Source organism: Catharus ustulatus, chromosome 25 (genome assembly GCF_009819885.2).
Source record: "Catharus ustulatus isolate bCatUst1 chromosome 25, bCatUst1.pri.v2, whole genome shotgun sequence".
In the NCBI taxonomy this organism is placed as follows: Eukaryota; Metazoa; Chordata; class Aves; order Passeriformes; family Turdidae; genus Catharus; species Catharus ustulatus.
In genome coordinates this window covers 3,403,174-3,423,992 of record NC_046245.1, presented here as the reverse complement: position 1 = coordinate 3,423,992, position 20,819 = coordinate 3,403,174, and the positions used below count along the sequence as shown (strand labels likewise).

At 56.7% G+C, this 20,819-nt stretch overlaps 1 protein-coding gene across 1 annotated transcript; it reads left to right on the top strand.

Annotated features, from left to right (window-relative positions):
• Positions 1-3,187: 3,187 nt before the first annotated feature.
• BAK1 (BCL2 antagonist/killer 1) lies at positions 3,188-20,615 on the top strand. The gene is made up of 6 exons (XM_033080331.1): positions 3,188-3,296; positions 6,679-6,778; positions 11,546-11,681; positions 12,125-12,268; positions 15,149-15,329; positions 16,628-20,615. The coding sequence occupies exons 2-6, from the start codon at positions 6,709-6,711 to the stop codon at positions 16,730-16,732; spliced, it is 636 nt and encodes a 211-aa protein (XP_032936222.1). The 5' UTR covers positions 3,188-3,296; positions 6,679-6,708; the 3' UTR covers positions 16,733-20,615.
• The last annotated feature ends 204 nt before the right edge of the window (positions 20,616-20,819 follow it).

Genomic DNA, 20,819 nt, shown 5'->3' with positions numbered 1-20,819 from the left:
CTCCTGGGGTTTCTGTGCCCCCCAAAGGCGCCCCAAGAGCCCCAGGAGCCCCCTGAGGAGCTGCAGAGGGGAAGGACAGCAGGCAGCCCAGGTGGCCCTGTGGTTTTTCCCCCAGTGCTCCCAGTTTGGGGGCTCCTCTGGGCTGCTGCAGCCCTCAGCTGTGCCCAGCTCCTCCACCCTGGGTTTCTGTGTCCACCACGGGACCCTCAGGAGTCCCCTGAGGCGCTGGAGCAGGGAGGGCTGGCTGGGAGCCCAGGTGGCCCCTGGGGTGGCCATGGGTGCCACCGAGCCACCCAAACGGACACAACGGACACAAACTGCCCTGAGCACAGCCCTGGGGCAGCGACAGGGGCTGGGACAGCACAGAGGGGACAGGACTGCGAGGGGGACACAGCTGGGAATGGGGGGAACAGAGGTGAAGCCTCCCCAAAGCCAACAGCACAATCCTCACCAGGGCTGAGCCCTGAGATTCCCCCAGCAAGGAAGGAGGGAGAAAGGGGAAGGCTCAGAAAGGCTCAGGAAAGCTCCTCCAGCAGCCAAAGGGAGGAGATAAAACCTCCTCCATCCTGGCACTGTGTCCCTGTCCCAACTCTGTCCCCTGCCAGCAGCACCTGCTCCTCCCTCAGCCCCTCAGCCCCTCAGCCCCGTTCCCGAGGTGTTTTCCTCGGGTGCAGCCTCGGGCAGGGCAGGATTTCCCCACAGTGTCCCTGAGCTGCAGTGACAGGGACAGAGCTGCTCTGGGCTCCTGCCAGGCACTGCTGAGCTCAGCTCTGCTGTGCCCCAGCACTTTCCCCAGGCTCAGGAGCCTCGGGAGCTGCTTGGATGCACGATGTTTTATTTTTTTTTACCCTCAAAACCCCTCGGCTAGAAGTGCTGTGTCCCCCTGGCTGCTCAAACCTGAGATTCTCCCCCCTTGCAGCTGCACCCTCCATTCCCAGCCCCTGCCCATGGGGAGGGTGTTCACAGAATTCACAGAATTCACAGAATTTTGGGTTGGAAGAGACCTTCAAGATCATTGAGTCCAACCCATCCCAACACCTCAACCAGACCATGGCACCCACCCACATCCAGGATTTTTTAAACACATCCAGGGATGGTGACTCCACCACCTCCCTGGGCAGAACATTCCAGTACTTTATCACTCTTTCCATTAAAAACCTTTCCTAATATCCAACCTGCATCTCCCCTGTGAGCTTGAGGTTGTGTCCTGTGCTTCTGCCTGCTGTTCTCACCTCGAGAGGGCTGTGCACAAATCCTTTTTCCCTCTTTTCCCACCCCCAGCACAGATTCAGACACCACCAAGTGCATTCTGAATCCACGAGGATCCCCAATCCAGCAGCTCCATCCTCACAGCAGCTGCACATTTCCACCAGCAAATAAATTCCTTTTTTTTTATTTATTTATTTCCCCACCAGCCTAAGGAGCTGCTGCAAGGAGGAGCTGGTGGAAGCTGGGAACATTTCACAGCAGCAGCGCTGATCACAAAGCCAGGGCGGCAGAGCCAGCTGGGAATTGTTGATTCCACACCCCCAGGGCTGTGCAGCAGCACGGGAGGGGCTGCACGCAGAATTCCCAGCGCTGCTCCTGGATGTTTCCTCCCCACCATCACTCCTTGATGTCCGTGCTGGCCATTCCCATCCAGAGCTGCTCCTTTCCAACCAGTTTTCCATCATCCCTGGGATCTCCAGCAGCCTTTGGAGTCCCCACAAGCTCTGCACTCACAATTGTCCAACAATCCCACACAATTCGTTTTTCCCACACCTTTTGCTGCTCGGTGGGAGCAGCAGGAGCCCTGTCAGAGCTGTTATTAGAGGAATTGTGGTTTCCAGCTGGAAACTTCTGCATGGATGCACCACAAAAAGAGCTGCCTGTGGCAGAGGTGGCTCACACCAAGGAATTTCTCGGGGTTTGGCAGCTCAGTGCCTCTGTCCCAGCTGGTTTTCTGCAGCACACTGGAGGTGGAAGTGGTTTGCAGGGAGGAAGGGTTGAGATGGGATTTGTGACTGCAGAATTCTCCCCAGGTGATCCTGGGGATGCCAAATCTGAACTGGTGGGGAGGAACAGCCCAGACTGATGTGAGGGGGTGGCAGAGGCACAGGACTAGTCCTGCAGGATGGTTCAGTGGTGCCCCCAGTCAGGGACATCAGGCCCCATTCACCCCCAAAACTCACCCCAAGAATTAAAACTGGTGGTGGGATCCCCACTCAGGACCTTCACTGTGGGAGGAGGGCAGCTCCAGTGCTGCACAGACCGCACAGAGCTGGTTCCTCTCCCCATGATGATCTTCCTTCCCTGTGGGAATCCTTTATTTCACCCTCCAGCTGCTGCTTTTCCCCTCCAGCGCAGCCCCACCCTCAGCAGGGCGTGCCAGGGCCATGTCCCCAAACCTCAGAGCAGGACCCTCTGCATCAGGGCCCCGCTTTTCCCTGGAAAAGCTCAGCCAGGAATTCCAAATTCCCTGGGGCAGGTCCCTCGGAGCGCCCCTGCCAGCGGGCAGACAAGTGATGCGATAATCAACAGCCGGGCGTCTGTCCAGCCTCGAGCTCTGCTTATCTGGCATTTTCCAGCCCCAGCAGCGCCCCTGGCAGCGTCCCAAGGAGCGAGGAGAGGAAAAGCAGCTGGGGCAGATTGCTGAGCCCTCCGGGGCTGAACCTATCTCGCCTCTCCTGGAGCCGCCGGGATTTCCCCAAATCTCAGCGATTCCCGGTTCCCAAAGGCGCTCGGTGGGAGCCGCCTCTGCCACCCGTGACTTTTATTTTCTTTTCTGCTGGATCAACACAAGTTCCCTCTCAGGAACCAGAAACTCTCTAATCGTTTCTTTAACGGGGAGCAGGCAGAGGGCGAATTTAGGGTGCAGAAATAAGGAAAAACTCCGGGAAAACCGCTGGAGAAGGCAAGGAGCCGAAAATCTCCGGGAGAGCCTGGCAAGGAGGGCACGGGGGTGGCACAGGGTGGCACAGGGGTGACACCCGGCACCACTCCGGGACCAGCCGATGCTTCACCATCCTCTGAGCCCCCCAAAACCCCCCAAAAATCCCCCGGTACTCCTCGCCGCCCCGCTCCGAGGTTGGTGCCTCTAGAGGGAGCTGAGTCCTGCGCGGCTCCGCGCCCGCCTCTATCTATGGTCAGCGGGGTTGGGTTTCTACGTGATATTTTTTTTTTTTTTTCTTCTTCTTCTTCTTTTCCCTCCTCCTCCGCGGCCCCGCGCGCTTCCTTTGCCCGCGCAGGAGGCAGGAAGGGAGCGGCCGGAGGGATGGAGCGGATCCCGGCAGGGATGCGGTAGCTGCCGGGACGCGGTGAGTGGGGATGGCACCCCCGGTTCCCCCTCCCCAAACTCTCCTGGGATGGGTGATCGCTGTTCTCCGGGCCGGGGTGGGCAGGGATGCAGCAGGGTGCGGGGAGGGTGACAGCGACAAAGATTCTCAAAGTGCAGGAAAGCCCCGGGTTAAGATTGGAGGTCATGCTCCGGGAGGGTCGCTGCGCTAAAAAGTGAATTTATCTGCCCAAAAAGGGAATTTTTCCGCTTTAAACCGAGTTTTTTTCCTGTTGAGGTTTTTACGTGGTGACAGCTGAACTGCGATATCACTCGCGCAGGGCCCGAAGGGCTCAGGGGAGGGGACATCGGGCAGAGCTGTCCCCGCTGAGGAGCGGGTGACACCCGGCCCGCCACGCCCGGGCTGTGCCCTGGCACGGGCAGGACACGTGTGGCTCTGCTGTCCCCACGGGACCCCCGGGCACGGACTGGGGGGGACCTTGGCTAGGGGGATGCTGGGGGTCGTTTGCCCACCCTGGGACCGTGCTGGGTGGGCAACGCCCGAAGTGGGCAAACCCCAAAGGGCACAAACCCCAAAGAGCAGAAACCCCAAAGAGCACAAACCCCAAAGAGCACAAACCCCAAAGAGCACAAACCCCAAAGGGCACAAACCCCAAAGAGCAGAAACCCCAAAGGGCACAAACCCCAAAGGGCACAAACCCCAAAGAGCACAAACCCCAAACTGGGCAAAGGGGCAGGGGGGGAGCGGCCCTGGGTCTGCACTCGTCAGACAGGGATAGGATCAGGAATCCTGCAGGATCTCTGTCCTGGGTGGGATCAGTCAGGGATGGGATGAGGAATCCTGTGGGATCAGGCAGGGATGGGATCAGGAATCTGCAGGATTGGGCAGGGATGGGATCAGGAATCCTGCAGGATCAGGCAGGGGTGGGATCAGAAATCCTGCAGGATTGGGCAGGAATGGGATCAGGAATCCTGCAGGGTCTCTGTCCTGGGTGGGATCAGTCAGGGATGGGATCAGGAATCCTGCAGGGTCTCTGTCCCAGATGGAATCAGGAATCCTGCAGGGTCTCTGTCCTGGGTGGGATCAGGAATCCTGCAGGATTGGGCAGGGATGGGATCAGGAATCCTGCAGGGTCTCTGTCCCTGGTGGGATCAGGAATCCTGCAGGGTCTCTGTCCCAGATGGGATCAGTCAGGGATGGGATCAGGAATCCTGCAGGGTCTCTGTCCCGGGTGGGATCGCTGCCCTGCAAGGCCTCGTGGAGTCACTGCCAGCACCAAAGCTGCCAAAATCTCATCCCAGAAGATGCTCCATCCATTTCCTGGCATTCATGGCATGTCAGGGGGTGATTCCAGAGCCCTGTGGCTGGACTTGGTTATGGGGATTCCTGTGGATCCTCATGGACCTGCTTCCCTCTCCCACCATCTTCCCTGAACCCAGGGCTCAGGAACTTTCCTTTGTGAGAAGTGAGAGTGTGACTTAGAGGCAGGCAGGAAATGTGTCTGAGACCTCTAAGAGGAGGAGATGGGATGAGAGGGAAATGAGGAGCAGTTGAGGCAAAGACCTTTGTTTGAGGAGGGCTGGGGGTTCCAGGAGGGTTCGTTCTTGGCATGGCAGGTGCTCCTGATAAAGAGCCCTGTGCCACCTTGGAGGTGCAGCCAAATCCAAATCCCAGCCAATTCTGGCTGCTGCTTTTAACTCCTTACAGCCTCCTGCAAGACCCTCATAGGGTGGATCAGACCCTGCAGCTTCCCTGCCACCTTCCCTTGAGCCCTGACTCAAATCTTGGAGGGTTCCTGCAGCCCTGGGCTGTCTCTGGGTGTCATCTCCTCCTTCACACCTCCCCTGTTCTCCAGAGTGGTGTTCCCATAACAAAGGGGAACAGGGAAGCAGGAGGAGCACAGCCAGCAGCTCTGGAACCTGGACAGGATGGTCTGAGGTGCTCTGACCCCTGCAGAGATGGGCAGTGAACTCTTCTGGGAATCCACAAGGGCATTTGGGGACAGCAGTGACAGGGCTGCAGCGTTCTGTGTCACAGGGACATGTCCTGTGTCTGCCAGGGCCCAGAAGGAAACCGAAAACAAAAGCTCCTGCAGCGCTTAAAATGAAATGCAAGTTGAAAGTCATGAATCATCCACCTCTGGGCAGGGAATTCTGTGATTCTGAGAGCCAGGAGAGGCAGCTCTGCAGCTGATCTGGGTGAGTGGCCAGCAGCTCTCCCCAGGGACTGACCCCTGCTCCCAGCTGACGATCTCACTGCGTTCTCAGCTCTTCCTTGCAGGGGGATGTTTGAGTTTGGGGAGGAAGGAGGAAACCCAGTCCTCCCATCCTTGGAGTGCAGGAAAAAGCAGCATTTCCATCCTGGTCACCAGGCTCAGGCTCCCGAGTGCAGCTGTGCCAGGACCTCGTGGTTTTCTAAGCCAGGCGGAGCCGCTTTGCACTTGCAGGCCCCATCCCAGGGAGAACGGGCTGTACTTCCTGTCTCACATCTATTTTTCCTTCTCAACAATCTCCTGTGTGATGCCATGAGCTTGAACCACCTTGTGCACTTCTCCCATAGCCCTGGGTGCTTATTGATCCCTACCCAGCACTTCCTTTCTTTTTGTCCAGGATGCAATTTAAATTTTGGGGTGTCAAGAATTGTGTCAAATCTGTGAGTTCAGGCTCGGTGCAAACCAGGAAATCCCCCAGCTCAGCCCTGTGGAATTGTGGGCTGGGAATATGCTCTGGAATGTCAGCCAGCAGCAAGGAGCTGCCCTGATCCCGTTAATCCTGGCAGGAACCTCGTGGTGTCACTCCCAAACCCCTGGGGTGAAGGAGCTCTGATGAACCCTGAACTGCAGGTTTAGGATACCTGTGAACTTCAGGGGAAATATCAGCTTTGTGTTCAGTGCTCATTTAATTTTCTGATTTTCTGAGAGGGGAAATGTAAAGAATTACATTACATTACATTACTGAGGGGAATTAGAGGAAATTGGAGTCCTGGAAGAAATCAGGGCTCATCTCATGAAGATGTTATGTGTGGTCACAGCCAGAGAGTTACAGAGGTGCTGGAATTTTTGTTTCAGCCTTTTATGAAGCTCTGTGCTCTGGGCTGAGGAAGAGCTGGTGCAGCCCACACCTCTCTCAGAACAGGATGGAGCAAAAATAGGAAGGAAGTCGGTCAGCACGTGTGTGAAATGTGAGGTGTGGGGTCTCTCTTTGGAGATGAGGGGCAGTCCAGGCAGGGGGGAGTGGAGCCAGTGCACACAGAACTGTGCTGTGGGTACAGAATGAGCCAGGAAAGGGAGGAGCCTGCTGCGGCAGAGATAAAAGCAGCTTTTTGGAGCAGTGGGCTCTGCCAAAGGGGGTTCCTGGGGCTGTGACAGGGCTCCAGTCACTCATCATCTCCATCACCCTTGCAGGTGAAGCTGCCACTCCCAAACCTCTCTGCAATGGCCTCAGGGAATGATGGGGACCCTCCACAGCTGGAGGGACACCGGGGGAGCCTCCTGCTCAGCTCAGGTAAAAGGTTCTCAGGGGAGGGAGCTGCTTCAAACCTTGATTTTTATTCATTGCCCTGCCGTGTTCCTATGGCAAGGTGGGATTTCCTGTCTCCAGGGCTTTTTGCAAGGCTGGGATAACAAATCATCTCTGTAATGAATCAAACTGGGAGGTGCTCAATGCTTCTGGGAGATGCCAGGAGCATCCTGGTCTGGTGGGAGGTGGAGCAGGGTGAGCTTTAAGGTTCTTTTCCATCCAAAATAATCGAGGATTGTGTGCTTGGCATTGGGTGGGCAGCAAGGTGGGATTGGAAGAGGGGAGAACAAAGTGCTGGGAGCTGCCTGCTGTTGGGTATTTCCTTCCTGAGCACGAGAAAACAGGAGGTGTTGGGGTTTAAATCACACAGGAAAGCACAGATCTCAGGCAGTCTGGGTGGCCTCGGGGTGACATCAGGTCCTGTGTGCCCTGGGTCACTGTGTCCCTGTGTGAGCCCAGCCCAGCCCTGCCCTGGTTAATGGGTGAAACTGGGAACGGGGCCACAGGAAGCTGGAAAAACCCTGAGCTCCCAGCTCATCCCAGCAGGATGAAATGTGAGTCCTGGTGCTGCTGGGCAGGTGAGGGAGGGTGAATCAGCTGAGTCAGCTCTGTCAACACCGGGACTGGGGCAGGGGAGCCCAGCCCAGGGCTCGGCTCAGGGCTCAGCTCAGAGCTCAGGGCTCGGCTCAGGGCTCGGCTCAGGGCTCAGCTCAGGGCTCAGGGCTCGGCTCAGAGCTCAGGGCTCGGCTCAGGGCTCAGGGCTCAGCTCAGAGCCCAGGGCTCAGGGCTCAGGGCTCGGCTCAGGGCTCAGGGCTCGGCTCAGAGCTCAGGGCTCGGCTCAGGGCTCGGCTCAAGGCTCGGCTCAGGGCTCGGCTCAGAGCTCAGGGCTCGGCTCAGGGCTCAGGGCTCGGCTCAGAGCTCAGGGCTCAGCTCAGGGCTCGGCTCAGAGCTCAGGGCTCAGGGCTCGGCTCAGGGCTTGGCTCAGAGCTCAGGGCTCGGCTCAGGGCTCAGGGCTCAGCTCAGAGCCCAGGGCTCAGGGCTCGGCTCAGGGCTCGGCTCAGGGCTCAGCTCAGGGCTCAGCTCAGAGCTCAGGGCTCAGCTCAGAGCCCAGGGCTCGGCTCAGGGCTCAGCTCAGGGCTCAGGGCTCGGCTCAGAGCTCAGGGCTCGGCTCAGGGCTCAGCCCAGGGCTCAGGGCTCGGCCCACAGCTCAGCTCAGGGCTCAGGGCTCAGCTCAGGGCCCAGCTCAGGGTTCAGCTCAGGACCCAGGGCTCAGCTCAGGGCTCAGCTCAGAGCTCGGCTCAGCCCAGCTCAGGGCCCAGCTCAGGGCTCAGCCCTCACAATGGGATTTCTGCTCTGCTCCTGCCTAGGCTCCTTTCCCTCTCTCAGTGCCAGGATTTGTGGTGGCACTGGAAAGAAAATACCCCATCCTTGCCATGCCAGAGTCCAGGAGATAAAAAATCCACAAACAGGAGCAGCTCTTTGCTGATTTCCTGTTGAGGCCAGTGAGATGCTGATGTAAAAACCAGTAAGAAATCAGGCCCTGAGCTCTGAGCATGCTGGGTCACAGTCCCAGTTCCTGTTTTTTTAGATACTCAGTGACTCAGCATCACTCTGCTTCCCAAAACTCATGGGCAATTGGGAGGAATTCCACCTTTGGAATTTGGAGGTGGCAGCAGCCTCTGGGCCCCAGTGGGAGCAGGGATATGCAGCTTGCACTGTGGGATTGAGGGGTGGAAAGAGCTTTGTGGCAGGGATTGAGGCTGGATTTCATCTGGGGCTCTGCTTGTTTGCCTCTGGATGCAGCAGAGATTTTCTGTCCTGCTCAGGGATTTGCTTGGGCATCACTGTGAGCCCAGGGCTTGGGCATGGCCGAGGTGCTGCTGTTTGTGCCGAGGCTGGGGGCACCTTCCTCTCCTGGTGTTTTTAGGATGAAGGTGGGAGCTTCCTCCTCCTGGCAGTGTGTGATGGAGGAGGAGCAGCTCTGCTCATGAGCACCAGAATCACAGCAGCTTTCCTGGGCCCAGTGCAGGACCTGGAGCAGCAAATCTTCCTTTCTGAGGGATGAATTTCTGTCTCACAGCTCAGCTCTGCAGAGAACACTCTGGGGATGCTGCTCCTCCTCAGGCTGGGAAGGTGCTGATCCTAAAGAGCAGAGGGAAATGTTTTGTGCTGTGCAGATTCCTCAGGCATGGCAGGTGTCCTTCCCCCTGCCTGGAATCTCTGCTGTCCAGCAGGATTACACCAGCACAGTGCAGAGTCACCCTTGGATCCTTCATGGAATCGCTGTTAATGGACAATAGGAACCACCAGGGGCTGCCCAGCTCGCTGGGATCCACCCCAAAGCCAGCTGCTCATCCCACACTGAAATTGCAGCTGCAGGGAGTGAGCTGGGCTTCCCTGGGGGCAGAAATCTCCTCTCACTTCCCAGGGCTGTTTTCTCTTTCCAGGCTGGAATCTCCCTCTGTGCAGGGAGTTGATCCCTGTCTCCTGGGCTCCAGGGGATGGGGTTCACAGGTTTCACCAGGCCCTGTGGTGATTCTTTGGGTGTTTGGGGCTGATGGAGATTCCTGGCCAGAGCTGCCAATTTATCCCACAGCAGTGAGAAATGCAGGATCTCACACAGAAATGCAAGTGCTGGATGTTTGGGGCTCTCTGGGTCTGGGCAGTGCTGCCTGTGCTGCAGACCCCAGTGCTGGGTGAGCTGGGGTGGAGCAGACAGAGCAAACACAGAGCAGATGTGGAGCAAACACGGAGCAGTTCCTCCCTCCCAGAGATCCCCAAGCAGCTCCAAACCTCCCTGGGCACTGCTGGCACTGGGAATCCACCAGGCAAACCCTGGTCCAGATCCTTGAGTGGGAGAGATCCCAGGACAATCCCATGTGTGCTGGGGGTAGCACCTGTGGGAAGCAGGGGGGGTTGTCCCCCTGTCCTGGTGTTACTAAAAATAGCTCCTGAGGTAACCAAACCCAGGGATTATTTTTGTGCAGAGATTTCCTCTTCCGTCTGGCCGAGTGTTTGCCCTCCTCTCCCTGAAACTCTGACTCAGTTGGTTTCGTTTTCTGGCTCTCCCCGGAGCGTCATCGACTCCGGCTTCCCAGAAAGGGAAGGATTTGTTTGCCACCAAACAAATTCGTGTCTGAAAACAAAAACAACCTCTGGAAACAGTGACAGGAGCTGTCCTTTCCCTTCTGCTCTGCTGCTGTGACCTGAAGCATGGGACAGGGGGTGGGACCAGCTGGAAAACCCTGTGAGGAGGATTTGGGGATTTTGAGATGGGGTCTGTGGGGCAGCACTGCCAGCACAGCTGTGCCCTCATTTCCCAGGCGTGGGCAGGAAGATCTCAGGTTGGAAATGCAGATTCTGGATTTATGGGATGGTGGGACAGGGTTTGGCTGCTGTGGAGCTGCTGCTGGAGGTGCTGTCCCCCAAGGATGGGGAGATCCCCCAAACCCACAGTCCTGCAGGATCCCCCACTCCTGTACTGGAGGTGTCTGGGTACTCTGTGAAAGGAGCTGAGCTCTGATCTGCCCCACCACTCCTGTCCTCAACAAGCTTTTATCTTGGGAAAGAACCTGGGAAGGGCAGTGGGGTCACTCAGTGGGGCTGTGGGAGCCACTGTCCCTCTCCAGGTGCTTCTGGAGCAGCTGGAACCGAGCTCAAATCCAGAGGGGGTGCTGTCCCTGTAGCCATGGGATGTGTGTGATGAGGGATCGGTCACAGTGGGGCTGAGACACCTCTCTGGGGGCTCCCTGCTGCAGGGGGGACACTGGCTGTGTCCCTGAGACTGTGGGGACAGGGACATGAGTGTGGGGCTGGAGATGGATCTGTGGGGACAAGGACAATTGTGTGGGTCTGGAGGGTATTTTGTGAGGATATGTGTGGGTCTAGAGAAGCCTGTGAGGGGACAGGGACACGTGTGGGTCTGGAAATGGTTATGGAAATGGAAATGGTGGGGACATGTGGGGCTGGAGAGGGTTGAGTGGGCATAGGGACATGTGTGGGTCTAAAAAAGGCTGTGAGGGGACATGAGGTCTGGAGAAGGTTGTGAGGGTGCAGAGATGTGTGTGGGTATGGAGAGAATTTTGAGAGGATGTGTGAGGGTCTGGAGAAGGTTATGTGGGAGCAGGGGTGTTTGTGTAGGTCTGGAGAGAATTGTGTGGGGGCAAGGACACACGTGTGGGTCTGGAGATGGTGCTGTGGGTGTAGGGACATCTCTGGGTCTGGAGAAGTTGTGAGGGCACAGGGATGGGTGTGGATCTGGAGAAGGTTGTGTGGGGACAAGTGAGGGTCTGGAAAGGTGTGTGTGGGTCTGGAGCTGTTCTGTGGGCACAGGGACATGTGTGGGTCTGGAGCTGTTATGTGGGGACAAGGACAAATGTATGGGGTCTGGAGAAGGTTGTGAGAGTGCAGGGACTCCTGTGGGTGTGGAGATGGTTCTGTGGGTGTTGGGACACGTGTGGGTCTGGAGCTGTCACAGATGGGCACATTCCCATCTGACCTAGAATTCCTGGAGTACCGAGCCTGACTGGATTCCAAATTAATTCAGTGAGGACTCATTGATGTTGGGTCTGTTTGGGGATTGCCATAAAGGGCTGGGCTGGCGTTAACACAAACAGCCAGCCTCGGGGTCACAGTGAGGGATGGCCTCGGGGTGACCATGAGGGCTGGCCTCAGGGTGACAATGAGGGCTGGCCTCTCCATTCATGGGAGTGGAGGTGAGGAGGGCCATGCCCTGACGCTGTGGCTCTGCAGAGGGCCGGGTGGCGGAGGAGGCCGAGGAGGTGTTCCGCAGCTACGCCTTCTACCGCTACCAGCAGGAGCGCGCCGAGCGAGGGGCAGAGCTGCTGCCCGACCCCGAGATCGAGCAAATCCAGCAGGACCTGGACAGGTAAATCTCCGCTCCCACCCCTCACCCCGAGCCAGGCTGTGCTCCTGAGCAGGGCCTGACCCTCCAGGGCCGGGCCTAGCCATGCTCCTGAGCTGGGCCTGGCCCTCCTGAGCTGGGCCTGACTCTCCAGGGCCGGGCCTAGCCGTGCTCCTGAGCTGGGCCTAGCCATGCTCCTGAGCTGGGCCTGGCCCTCCAGGTCCGGGCCTAGCCGTGCTCCTGAGCGGGGCCTGACCCTCCTGAGCGGGGCCTGACTCTCCAGGGCTGGGCCTAGCCATGCTCCTGAGCTGGGCCTGGCCCTCCTGAGCTGGGCCTGACTCTCCAGGGCCGGGCCTAGCCGTGCTCCTGAGCCGGGCCTAGCCGTGCTCCAGGGCCTGGCCTAGCCGTGCTCCTGAGCCGGGCCTGGCCCTCCTGAGCCGGGCCTGTCTCTCCTCTCACCCTGGCAGCACCAGCAGCGAGGTGGGGCACCGCTTGGCCATCATCGGCGATGACATCTGCCGGCGCTACGAGGCCGAGTTCCGCACCATGCTGGAGAGCCTGCAGCCCACGCGCGACAACGCCTTCGAGAACTTCACCAAAATCGCCTCCAGGTAAAGCCTCGAGGGCTCCTGGCGTGGCCTGGGGGCTTTCCCTGCAGGACAAGGGGAGGGGAGGTCAGGTTAAACCCACACTCTGTTCAGGCTTTACTCTCCAGTCCTGGCTGAGCTCCCAGCGAGCATCCTGGGATGGTTCCTGTGTTTTCTGCCTGTCTGCTCCTCCTGTGCACTGCTCGTGTCATTGTCCCCTCCCAGGCATCCCCAGCAGGCTGGGGTCCCTCAGGGGATGTCCCTGGGACACCTGGCCCAGCTCCCCCTCAGGGGCACTGATGTGGCCAGGAGTCTGTTGGGATGCTGTGACCTTCCCAGAGAGAGGGGCCCACGAGGGAAAGTCTGCCAGGGGTCTCTGGCAGGTGTCTGGCTGCTGGATAAACCTCAGCAAGGTGGCCACAAGTGGTCAGCTCTCAGTAATTTCAGCTCTCAGTGATTTCAGATCAGTGATTTCAGCTCAGTGATTTCAGCTCTGCTTGTGGGGCCATCCCAGGCCAGCTCAGGGACAGAGAGACAGAAACATCTTGTGGCAATTCCACAGAGATTCCTTTATTGTCCAGCAGCTCTGTAAAAGGTTCAGGGATGACAACTTCCCTGAGAAATGGGGAAAACTGGGGTTTTTATGAGGGAAAGCAAGGGTGGTGCCAAGGGGGAAAGACCAATGGGTTACCATGGGTACTAAGGTGTGGTGGGATCACTGATGCTTTTAGGGATAGCTCACCTGGATAACGGAAGATGTGCCAACCTGAGGGACATCTCTCCAGGGAAGGGATGAGATAAGCTAATCACAGCTCATTCAAAGGACATCCCTCCAGGGCTGGGCTGGGGCAGGTTTATCTGTCTCCACAGGGCACAACCAGCCCTGCCCCTGCTGCTGCTCCTGCTGCCCCTTGCTCCAGGCTGGGACAGCCCAGGGAACAACCCCAGCCACAGGGTGGTCAGTGAAATCATGAAATGGTTGGGTCAGGAGGGACCTTGAAGATCATTTCATTCCAACCCCTGCCCTCAGAGGTGGCTCAGAGACCCCATCCAACCTGGTCCTCGTTGGCACCTCAGGGTGGGGACAGCTACATGGGCTGGCACAGCCTGCAGGGGACACACAGAGCCTGGTGCAGGTGACACACAGAGCCAGGAGGGGACACACAGAGCCTTCAGGTGACACACAGAGGGTAGGGGACACAGAGCCTCATGCAGGTGACACACAGAGCCAGCCTCATGCTGGGGACACACAGAGCCTGGTACAGGGGACACACAGAGCCTCATGCAGGTGACAGCCACCCAAAGCACAGTGACAAACCTTCCTGCCAGGACTTCCCAAGGATCGAGGAGGCACCGAGGGGTTCTGTCTGCAGGGGAAATGTTCAGGCAGCCCCTGGCACAGGCAGGACAGGACTCTGGGTCTCTGTCTCTGGGTTCCTGTCACTCCTCTGAGCATCTCTGTCTGTGACAGCCTCATCCCTGTGGCCTGTGCTCAGTGTTTGTGTCTAATTCCTTCTTTTCTCCAGTGTTTGTGTCTAACTCCTTCCTTTCTGTCCTTTTCCTGCTCCCCTGTCCGGGAAGCAGCGCTGGCTGAGGTGGCAACGCACACAGGTAAATTAAATTAATCCTTGTCCCAGTCAGGAAAAATAAATTAACCCCTGTCCCTGTTCCTGTCCTGCTCAGGTAAATTAAATTTGGGGCTGTTTCCTCAATCCTGATCACATTGCTCAAGATCCCCTGGGCTGGACAACCTTTGCAGTGAAAAGATTTTCCCAAATATCCAAACTGAATGTTTCATGGTAGAACCTGGGGCCATTTCCTCCTGTGCTGATCATACTGCTCAAGATTCCCTGGGCTGGACAATCCAGTGACTAGATTTCCCCAAATATTCAAACTAAATATTTTGTGATAGAACTTGGGGCTATTTCCTCTTGTCCTGACCACACTGCTTGAGATCTCCTGGGCTGGACAATCTTTGCATTGGAAAGATGTTCCCAAATATCCAAACAAAATATTTTGTGGTAGAACTTGGGGCCATTTCCTCAATCCTGATCATATTGCTCAAGATGTCCTGGGCTGGAGAACCCTTCCAGTGAAAAGATTTTCCTAATACCCAAACTAAATGTTTTGTGGTAGAACTTTGGGCTGTTTCCTCTATCCTGATCATATTGCTTGAGCTCCTCTGGGCTGGACACCCCTTCCAGATGAAAAACCCATTTCCATAATACCCAACCTAAGCTTTTCCTGCCACAATTTGGGGCCATCTCCTCAATCCTGATCATGTCACTTGAGATCCCCCAGCCTGGGCATTGGTGCCAGGGCTAGACAACCCTTCCAAAATTAAAAACCATTTCCATAATACCCCTTCCAAAATTAAAAACCATTTCCATTATACCCAACCCAAGCTTTTCCTGCCACAATCTGGGGCCACTTCCTCAATCCTAATCATGTCACTTGAGATCCCCCAGCCTGGGCATTGGTGCCAGAGCTGGACAACCCTTCCATATGAAAAACCATTCCCATTATACCCAACCCAAGCTTTTCCTGCCACAATCTGGGGCCATTTCCTCAATCCTGATCATGTCACTTGAGACCCCCCAGCCTGGGCATTGGTGCCAGAGCTGGACAACCCTTCCAGATGAAAAAAACATTTCTAGAATACCCAGCCTAAGCTTTTCCTGCCATAATCTGGGGCCATTTCCTCAATCCTGATCATGTCACTTGAGATCCCCCAGCCTGGGCATTGGTGCTGGAGCTGGACAACCCTTCCAAAATTAAAAACCATTCCCATTACACCCAACCTGAGTTTTTCCTGCCACAATCTGGGGCTGTTTCCTCAACCCTGACCCCACTGCTGGATCTGCTCTGGTCTGGGATTCAGGAATCACCTGGGCTTTGTTGCAGCCTGTTCGAGAGCGGCATCAACTGGGGCCGTGTGATCGCCCTGCTGGCCTTTGGTTACCGCCTGGCCATGCACGTGTGGCAGTGCGGGCTGGGCGGCTTCCTGCGCCGCATCGCGCGCTTCCTGGGAGAATTCATGCTGCACCACCGCATCGCCCGCTGGATCGCGCAGCAGGGAGGATGGGTGAGCTCGGGGCAGGGCTGGGGCAGGGTTTGGGGTCAAGGGGGCAGGTTTGGGGTCAGGTTTGGGGGCAGAGGAGCAGGGTTTGGGGTCAGGTTTGGGGGGCAGGGGTCAGGTTTGAGGGGAAAGGGGCAGGTTTGGGGTCAGAGGGGCAGGTTTGGGGTCAGGGGAGCAGGGTTTGGGGTCAGGGGAGCAGGGTTTGGGGTCAGGTTTGAGGGGAAAGGGGCGGGTTTGGGGGCAAGGGGCGGGTTTGGGGTCAGAGGGGCAGGTTTGGGGTCAGGGGAGCAGGGTTTGGGGTCAGGGAGCAGGGTTTGGGGTCAGGTTTGGGGGCAGAGGAGCAAGGTTTGGGGTCAGGGGAGCAGGGTTTGGGGGCAGGTTTGGGGTTGGGGGCAGGGTTTGGGGTCAGAGGGGCAGTTTGGGGGCAGGGGAGTAGGTTTGGGGGCAGGTTTGGGGTTGGGGCAGGGTTTGGGGTCAGAGGAGCAGGGTTTGGGGTCGGGGGACAGGGTTTGGGGGCAGGTTTGGGGGAAAGGGGCAGGTTTGGGGTCAGGGGAGCAGGGTTTGGGGTCAGAGGGGCAGGTTTGGGGGCAGGTTTGGGGACAGGGGAGTAGGTTTGGGGGCAGGTTTGGGGTTGGGGGCAGGGTTTGGGGTCAGAGGAGCAGGGTTTGGGGTCGGGGGACAGGTTTGGGGCTGGGAGACAGCTTGGGGGATAGGTTTGGGGTTCAGAGGAACAGGGCTTGGGGTTAGGTTTGGGGGCAAGGGTCAGGTTTGGAGTCAGAGGACAGGTTTGGCATCAGGTTTGGGGGCAGAGGAGCAGGGTTTGGGGTCGGGGGGCAGGGTTTGGGGTCAGGTTTGGGGGCAAGGGAGCAGGTTTGGGGCTAGGAGACAGCTTGGGGGGTAGGTTTGGGGTTCAGCAGAGCAGGGCTTGGGGTTAGGTTTGGGGTCAAGGGGCAGGTTTGGAGCAGGGGCCAGGTTTGGGGTCAGGGAGCAGGGTTTGGGGGCTGGAGGGCAGGTTTGGGGCTGGAGACAGGTTTGGGGTCAGGTTTGTGTCGGGGGGGCAGGTTTGGGAGTCAGAGGGGCCAGGGGAGTGGGGGAGTCAGGGTTTGGGGTCAGAGGAGTTTGGGGTCAGGGGATGAGGGCTTGGGGTCAGCAGGGCCAGGGGAACTGAGCGAGTCAGGGACTGGGGATCACAAGAGTCAGGGGATCGGGGTTTGGGGTTCAGCTTTTGGGACTCGGGGTTTGGGGCTTGGGGTTTGGGGCTCGGGGGCCCTGTCAGGACTGACCCCACCGTGTCCCTCCCCCAGGCGGCCGCGATTCGCCGCTACAATGAGATTTACATCAAGTTCGTGCTGGTGGCAGCCGTGGTGCTGCTGGGACACCTGGTGGTGCGGCGCTTCTTCCCCTCCTGAGGGACACCGAGCACCCCCCGCCCTGCCCACACCCCCAGGAACCTCCAGGACAGAGCGTGGCTTGGGGCTGGCACCCTCCTGCTGCAGGCTCGGGGGTCTGTGCACCCCCAGGACAGGACTGGGGACAGGGGGGCTCTGCTCTGTTGTGTTTGGTGCCTCAAAAAGCTGCTGAGGAGGGGGCAGCTCTGGGAGGGGACATTTTTGGGATGAGACATTTTTGGGATGGGGACATCTCTGGGATTGGACATTTTTGGGATGAGGACATTTTTGGGATGAGGACATCTCTGGGTTGGGATGTTTTTGGGATGAGGCATCTCTGGGAGGGGACATCTCTGGGACTGCCAGCTCCTCTGGAGGAGCAGAGGGGTGTGACAATGCCCCAGTGGCACTGTGTGACAATGTCCTGTGCCCCTGGGGCAGGAACAGAGGGGCGTGACAATGCCTCGGTGGCAGTGTGTGACAATGTCCTGTGCCCCTGGGGCAGGAACAGAGGGGCGTGACAATGCCTCGGTGGCAGTGTGTGACAATGTCCTGTGCCCCTGGGGCAAGAACAGAAGGGTGTGACAATGTCCCGGTGGCTGTGTGTGACAATGCCCCAGTGACACTCTGGGACAATGCCCCAGTGGCACTGTGTGACAATGTCCTGTGCCCCTGGGGCAGGAACAGAGGGGTGTGACAATGCCCCAGCGGCGCTGTGTGACAATGTCCTGTGCCCTGGGGCAGGAACAGAGGGGTGTGACAATGCCCCAGTGACACTGTGTGACAATGCCGCGGTGGCACTGTGTGACAATGTCCTGTGACAATGCCCCTGGGGCAAGAACAGAAGGGTGTGACAATGCCCCGGTGACACTGTGTGACAATGCCCTAGTGGCACTGTGTGACAATGTCCTGTGCCCCTGGGGCAAGAACAGAAGGGTGTGACAATGTCCCGGTGGCTGTGTGTGACAATGTCCTGTGACAATGCCCCTGGGGCAAGAACAGAAGGGTGTGACAATGCCCCAGTGACACTGTGTGACAATGCCCCGGTGACACTCTGTGACAATGCCCCAGTGGCACTGTGTGACAATGTCCTGTGACAATGCCCCTGGGGCAGCAGCAGAGCCCCTCCCCACCCCTGGCAGCCGCACCCCCGTGGTTGAGGATCCCACTCGTGGCTGCTGCAGCTCCCAAAGCCCGGCGTTCTCCCGGAGCTCCCTGGGAATCCCAGCACTAAATTCAGCGGCCCTGCCCTCCCTGGCCCCCAGTTGGGCTCCTGGCCCTCACTGGGAGGCTCTGGAGCTGCAGCCGTGCCTGGAGCAGCCCATGCAGGGATTTGTCCTGGTTCTGTTCCTGACCAATGCTTGAGTGATTTTGGGGTGAGGAGGGGAGCAAGCTCCTCTCCCCCATCCCAAACCTTCCTGATTTTTGCCAACCAGAGAATTCAGGGAATTATTCCCTGTCCTGCCCAAGCTGCAGATAAAGGATTCCTCCTTTTTCTCCTCTTAGCAGGACCAGCCTGAATTTTTGAACACTCACATTTCTCCTGTCCCTGCCTCTTTTTTTAACAGAATAATGAACTTTTCAGCCTGCTCCCATAACTGAGCTTGGCATTTTGCTCCTGGCTGTTCCTGCAGGATCCCTTCTCCCTGATTGCAATGCTCTGGGCTGTGCTTAAGAGAAAAGCATTAAAATATTTCCTTTATTTTCACTCCTGCTTGCACGTGTTTGCCCCGTGCAGGGCAGCACAGCTTGGCCATGCTCAGGGTTTGTGGCCACAACTCAGTTTTTTGTGGCCACAGCTCAGGTTTTGTGGCCCTGCTGGCTCACCTGAGCCCCCCTGGCTGCTTTTTCCCTCTTGCAGGTGCATTTCTCCACACAAAATTCCCTTTTCCCAGCTTGGGATTTCGAGTTTCAAGCCCTTCCTGTGCTGTGAACCAGTTGAACCAGTTGAACCAGTACGATTCCCCCTCCTCCCCAGCTCCTTTTTGGGTGCAAACACCACCAGATGGAGCCTTTTGCCCACCATGGGTACGAGCCACTCACGTTATTTCCCTTTTTTCTGCTAATCAGCCCCTTGATTGACAAATTACCATCGGTTCTCTGCTGGGCTTGTGTGTCCAGCAGGACTTTTCAGAGTCCTTGGAAAAAATAAAAATCAGCTTTAATTCACTACTTCAGCCACACTCCTGGAACTCCAGTGGATCAGGGAGAGCTTTTGGTGCTCATCTATTCTCATTTCCCAGCTTCCCCTTGCAGCTGTGAGGCCATAAAAGATATTTTCCAGATTTATGGGAAAAGATTGAACCTTGTGAAATCCAGAACACAGGAGAGAACTTTTCAATAGGTGCTGCACAAAGGAAAAATTCCACTTGATCCGTTTTTCTCAGGGGATTTGCAGGAGGAGGAGTCTCTCAGGGTGTCAGTGCCTCTCCTCCCTCTGCTCTCAGCTCTTCCTGGCTGTGCTTTCTGGGTGGAAAAAAAGCTGGAATTGGGGTTGTGGGAGTGGTGAACTGGGACTGTGCCCCAGCCCTGCATGGCCATAGGAGAAAGAGCCTCGGGACATTTCCTGGTGCCAGGAGGGAAATTCCTGGAGGGCTGGCAGGAGGAATTCACCCTGGAGGAATTCACCCAGGAGGATTTATCCAGGAGGATTTCACCCAGGAGGAATTCACCCAGGAGGATTTATCCAGGAAGAATTCACCCAGGAGGAATTCACCCTGGAGGATTTATCCAGGAGGATTTCACCCTGGAGGAATTGATCCAGGAGGGATTTTTCCAGGAGGATTTATCCAGGAGAATTCACCCAGGAGGAATTGATCCAGGAGGAATTCACCCTGGAGGATTCATCCAGGAGGAATTCACTCTGGAGCATTCACCCTGGAGGATTTATCCAGAATTCACCCAGGAGGAATTCACCCTGAAGGATTTATCTGGGAGAATTCACCCTGGAGGATTCACCCTGGAGGATTTATCCAGGAGGAATTCACCCAGGAGGAATTGATCCAGGAGGGATTTTTCCAGGAGGATTTATCCAGGAAGAACTCACCCAGGAGGAATTCACTCTGGAGGATTTATCAAGGAGAATTCACCCTGGAGGAATTGATCCAGGAGGGATTTATCCAGGAGAATTCACCCAGGAGGAATTCACCCTGGAGGATTCATCCAGGAAAATTCACCCAGGAGAATTCACCTTGGAGGATTTATCTGGGAGAATTCACCCTGGAGGATTTATGCAGGAAAAATTCACACTGGAGGAATTCACCCTGGAGGATTTATCTAGGAAGGATTTTTCCAGGAGGATTTATCCAGGAGAATTCACCCTGGAGGATTTATCCAGGAAAATTCACCCAGGAGGAATTCACCCAGGGAGATTTTTCCAGGAGGAATTGATTCAGGAGGGATTTTTCCAGGAGAATTCACCCAGGAGGATGGGGTGGTGCATGGAAAAGGGGTGAGACCCCCAAGGAATCTCATTTCCTCCTCTTGGGATTGTTTTCCCTCCTCTTGAGCCATTTTTACACCTTCTGAGCCTCTCTTTACTCCAACTGAGCCTATTTGAGGGTGGCTTTCGATCCCACTCATGGATGGAGGAGTCTGTCCCACCTCTCTGAGCCCTTGCAGCCCTTCCTGAGCCAGCCCTGAGCTCTGGGAAGGTGGGACAAGGACACAAAACTTGTTTTTTCCATGGGGACAAGAGGGGAAATCCACAGGTTGTCCCAGAAGGAGGGACCTGCAGGTCACCTTGGGACTGTGTGGGACACACTGGGGTGGCTTTGACCTGAAAAAAACAACAAAACCCAAACCAAAACCATTTGTTTTTACAAATAATCTGTTTTTAAATGATGTAATATATATAAATCTATATCTATGTCAAAATAAAAATGGTACACAGAGTGCAAACTCATCTGCTGGCTGTGTGCTTCCAGAAGTTTCCAGGAGTTTTGCTCCTCCCTCCAAGAGCTCTCCAGCCTCAGCTGCCTCCTCCATTTCAGGGGAAATTGGGATGGAAGATTTTGGGGATGAAGAAGGGAAAATGTGGGAAGGAAGAGGGGAAATTGTGGGGATGGAAAGGGGAGGTTTTGGGGATGAAGAGGAGAAATTGTGGGGG

Excerpts from the sequence above, each read along its gene's own strand:
- BAK1 (XM_033080331.1), top strand. The coding sequence starts at position 6,709 with ATGGCCTCAGGGAATGATGGGGACCCTCCACAGCTGGAGGGACACCGG. Across the intron at positions 11,682-12,124 it reads ATCCAGCAGGACCTGGACAG|CACCAGCAGCGAGGTGGGGC; the intron begins GTAAATCTCCGC and ends TCACCCTGGCAG. Across the intron at positions 12,269-15,148 it reads TTCACCAAAATCGCCTCCAG|CCTGTTCGAGAGCGGCATCA; the intron begins GTAAAGCCTCGA and ends GCTTTGTTGCAG.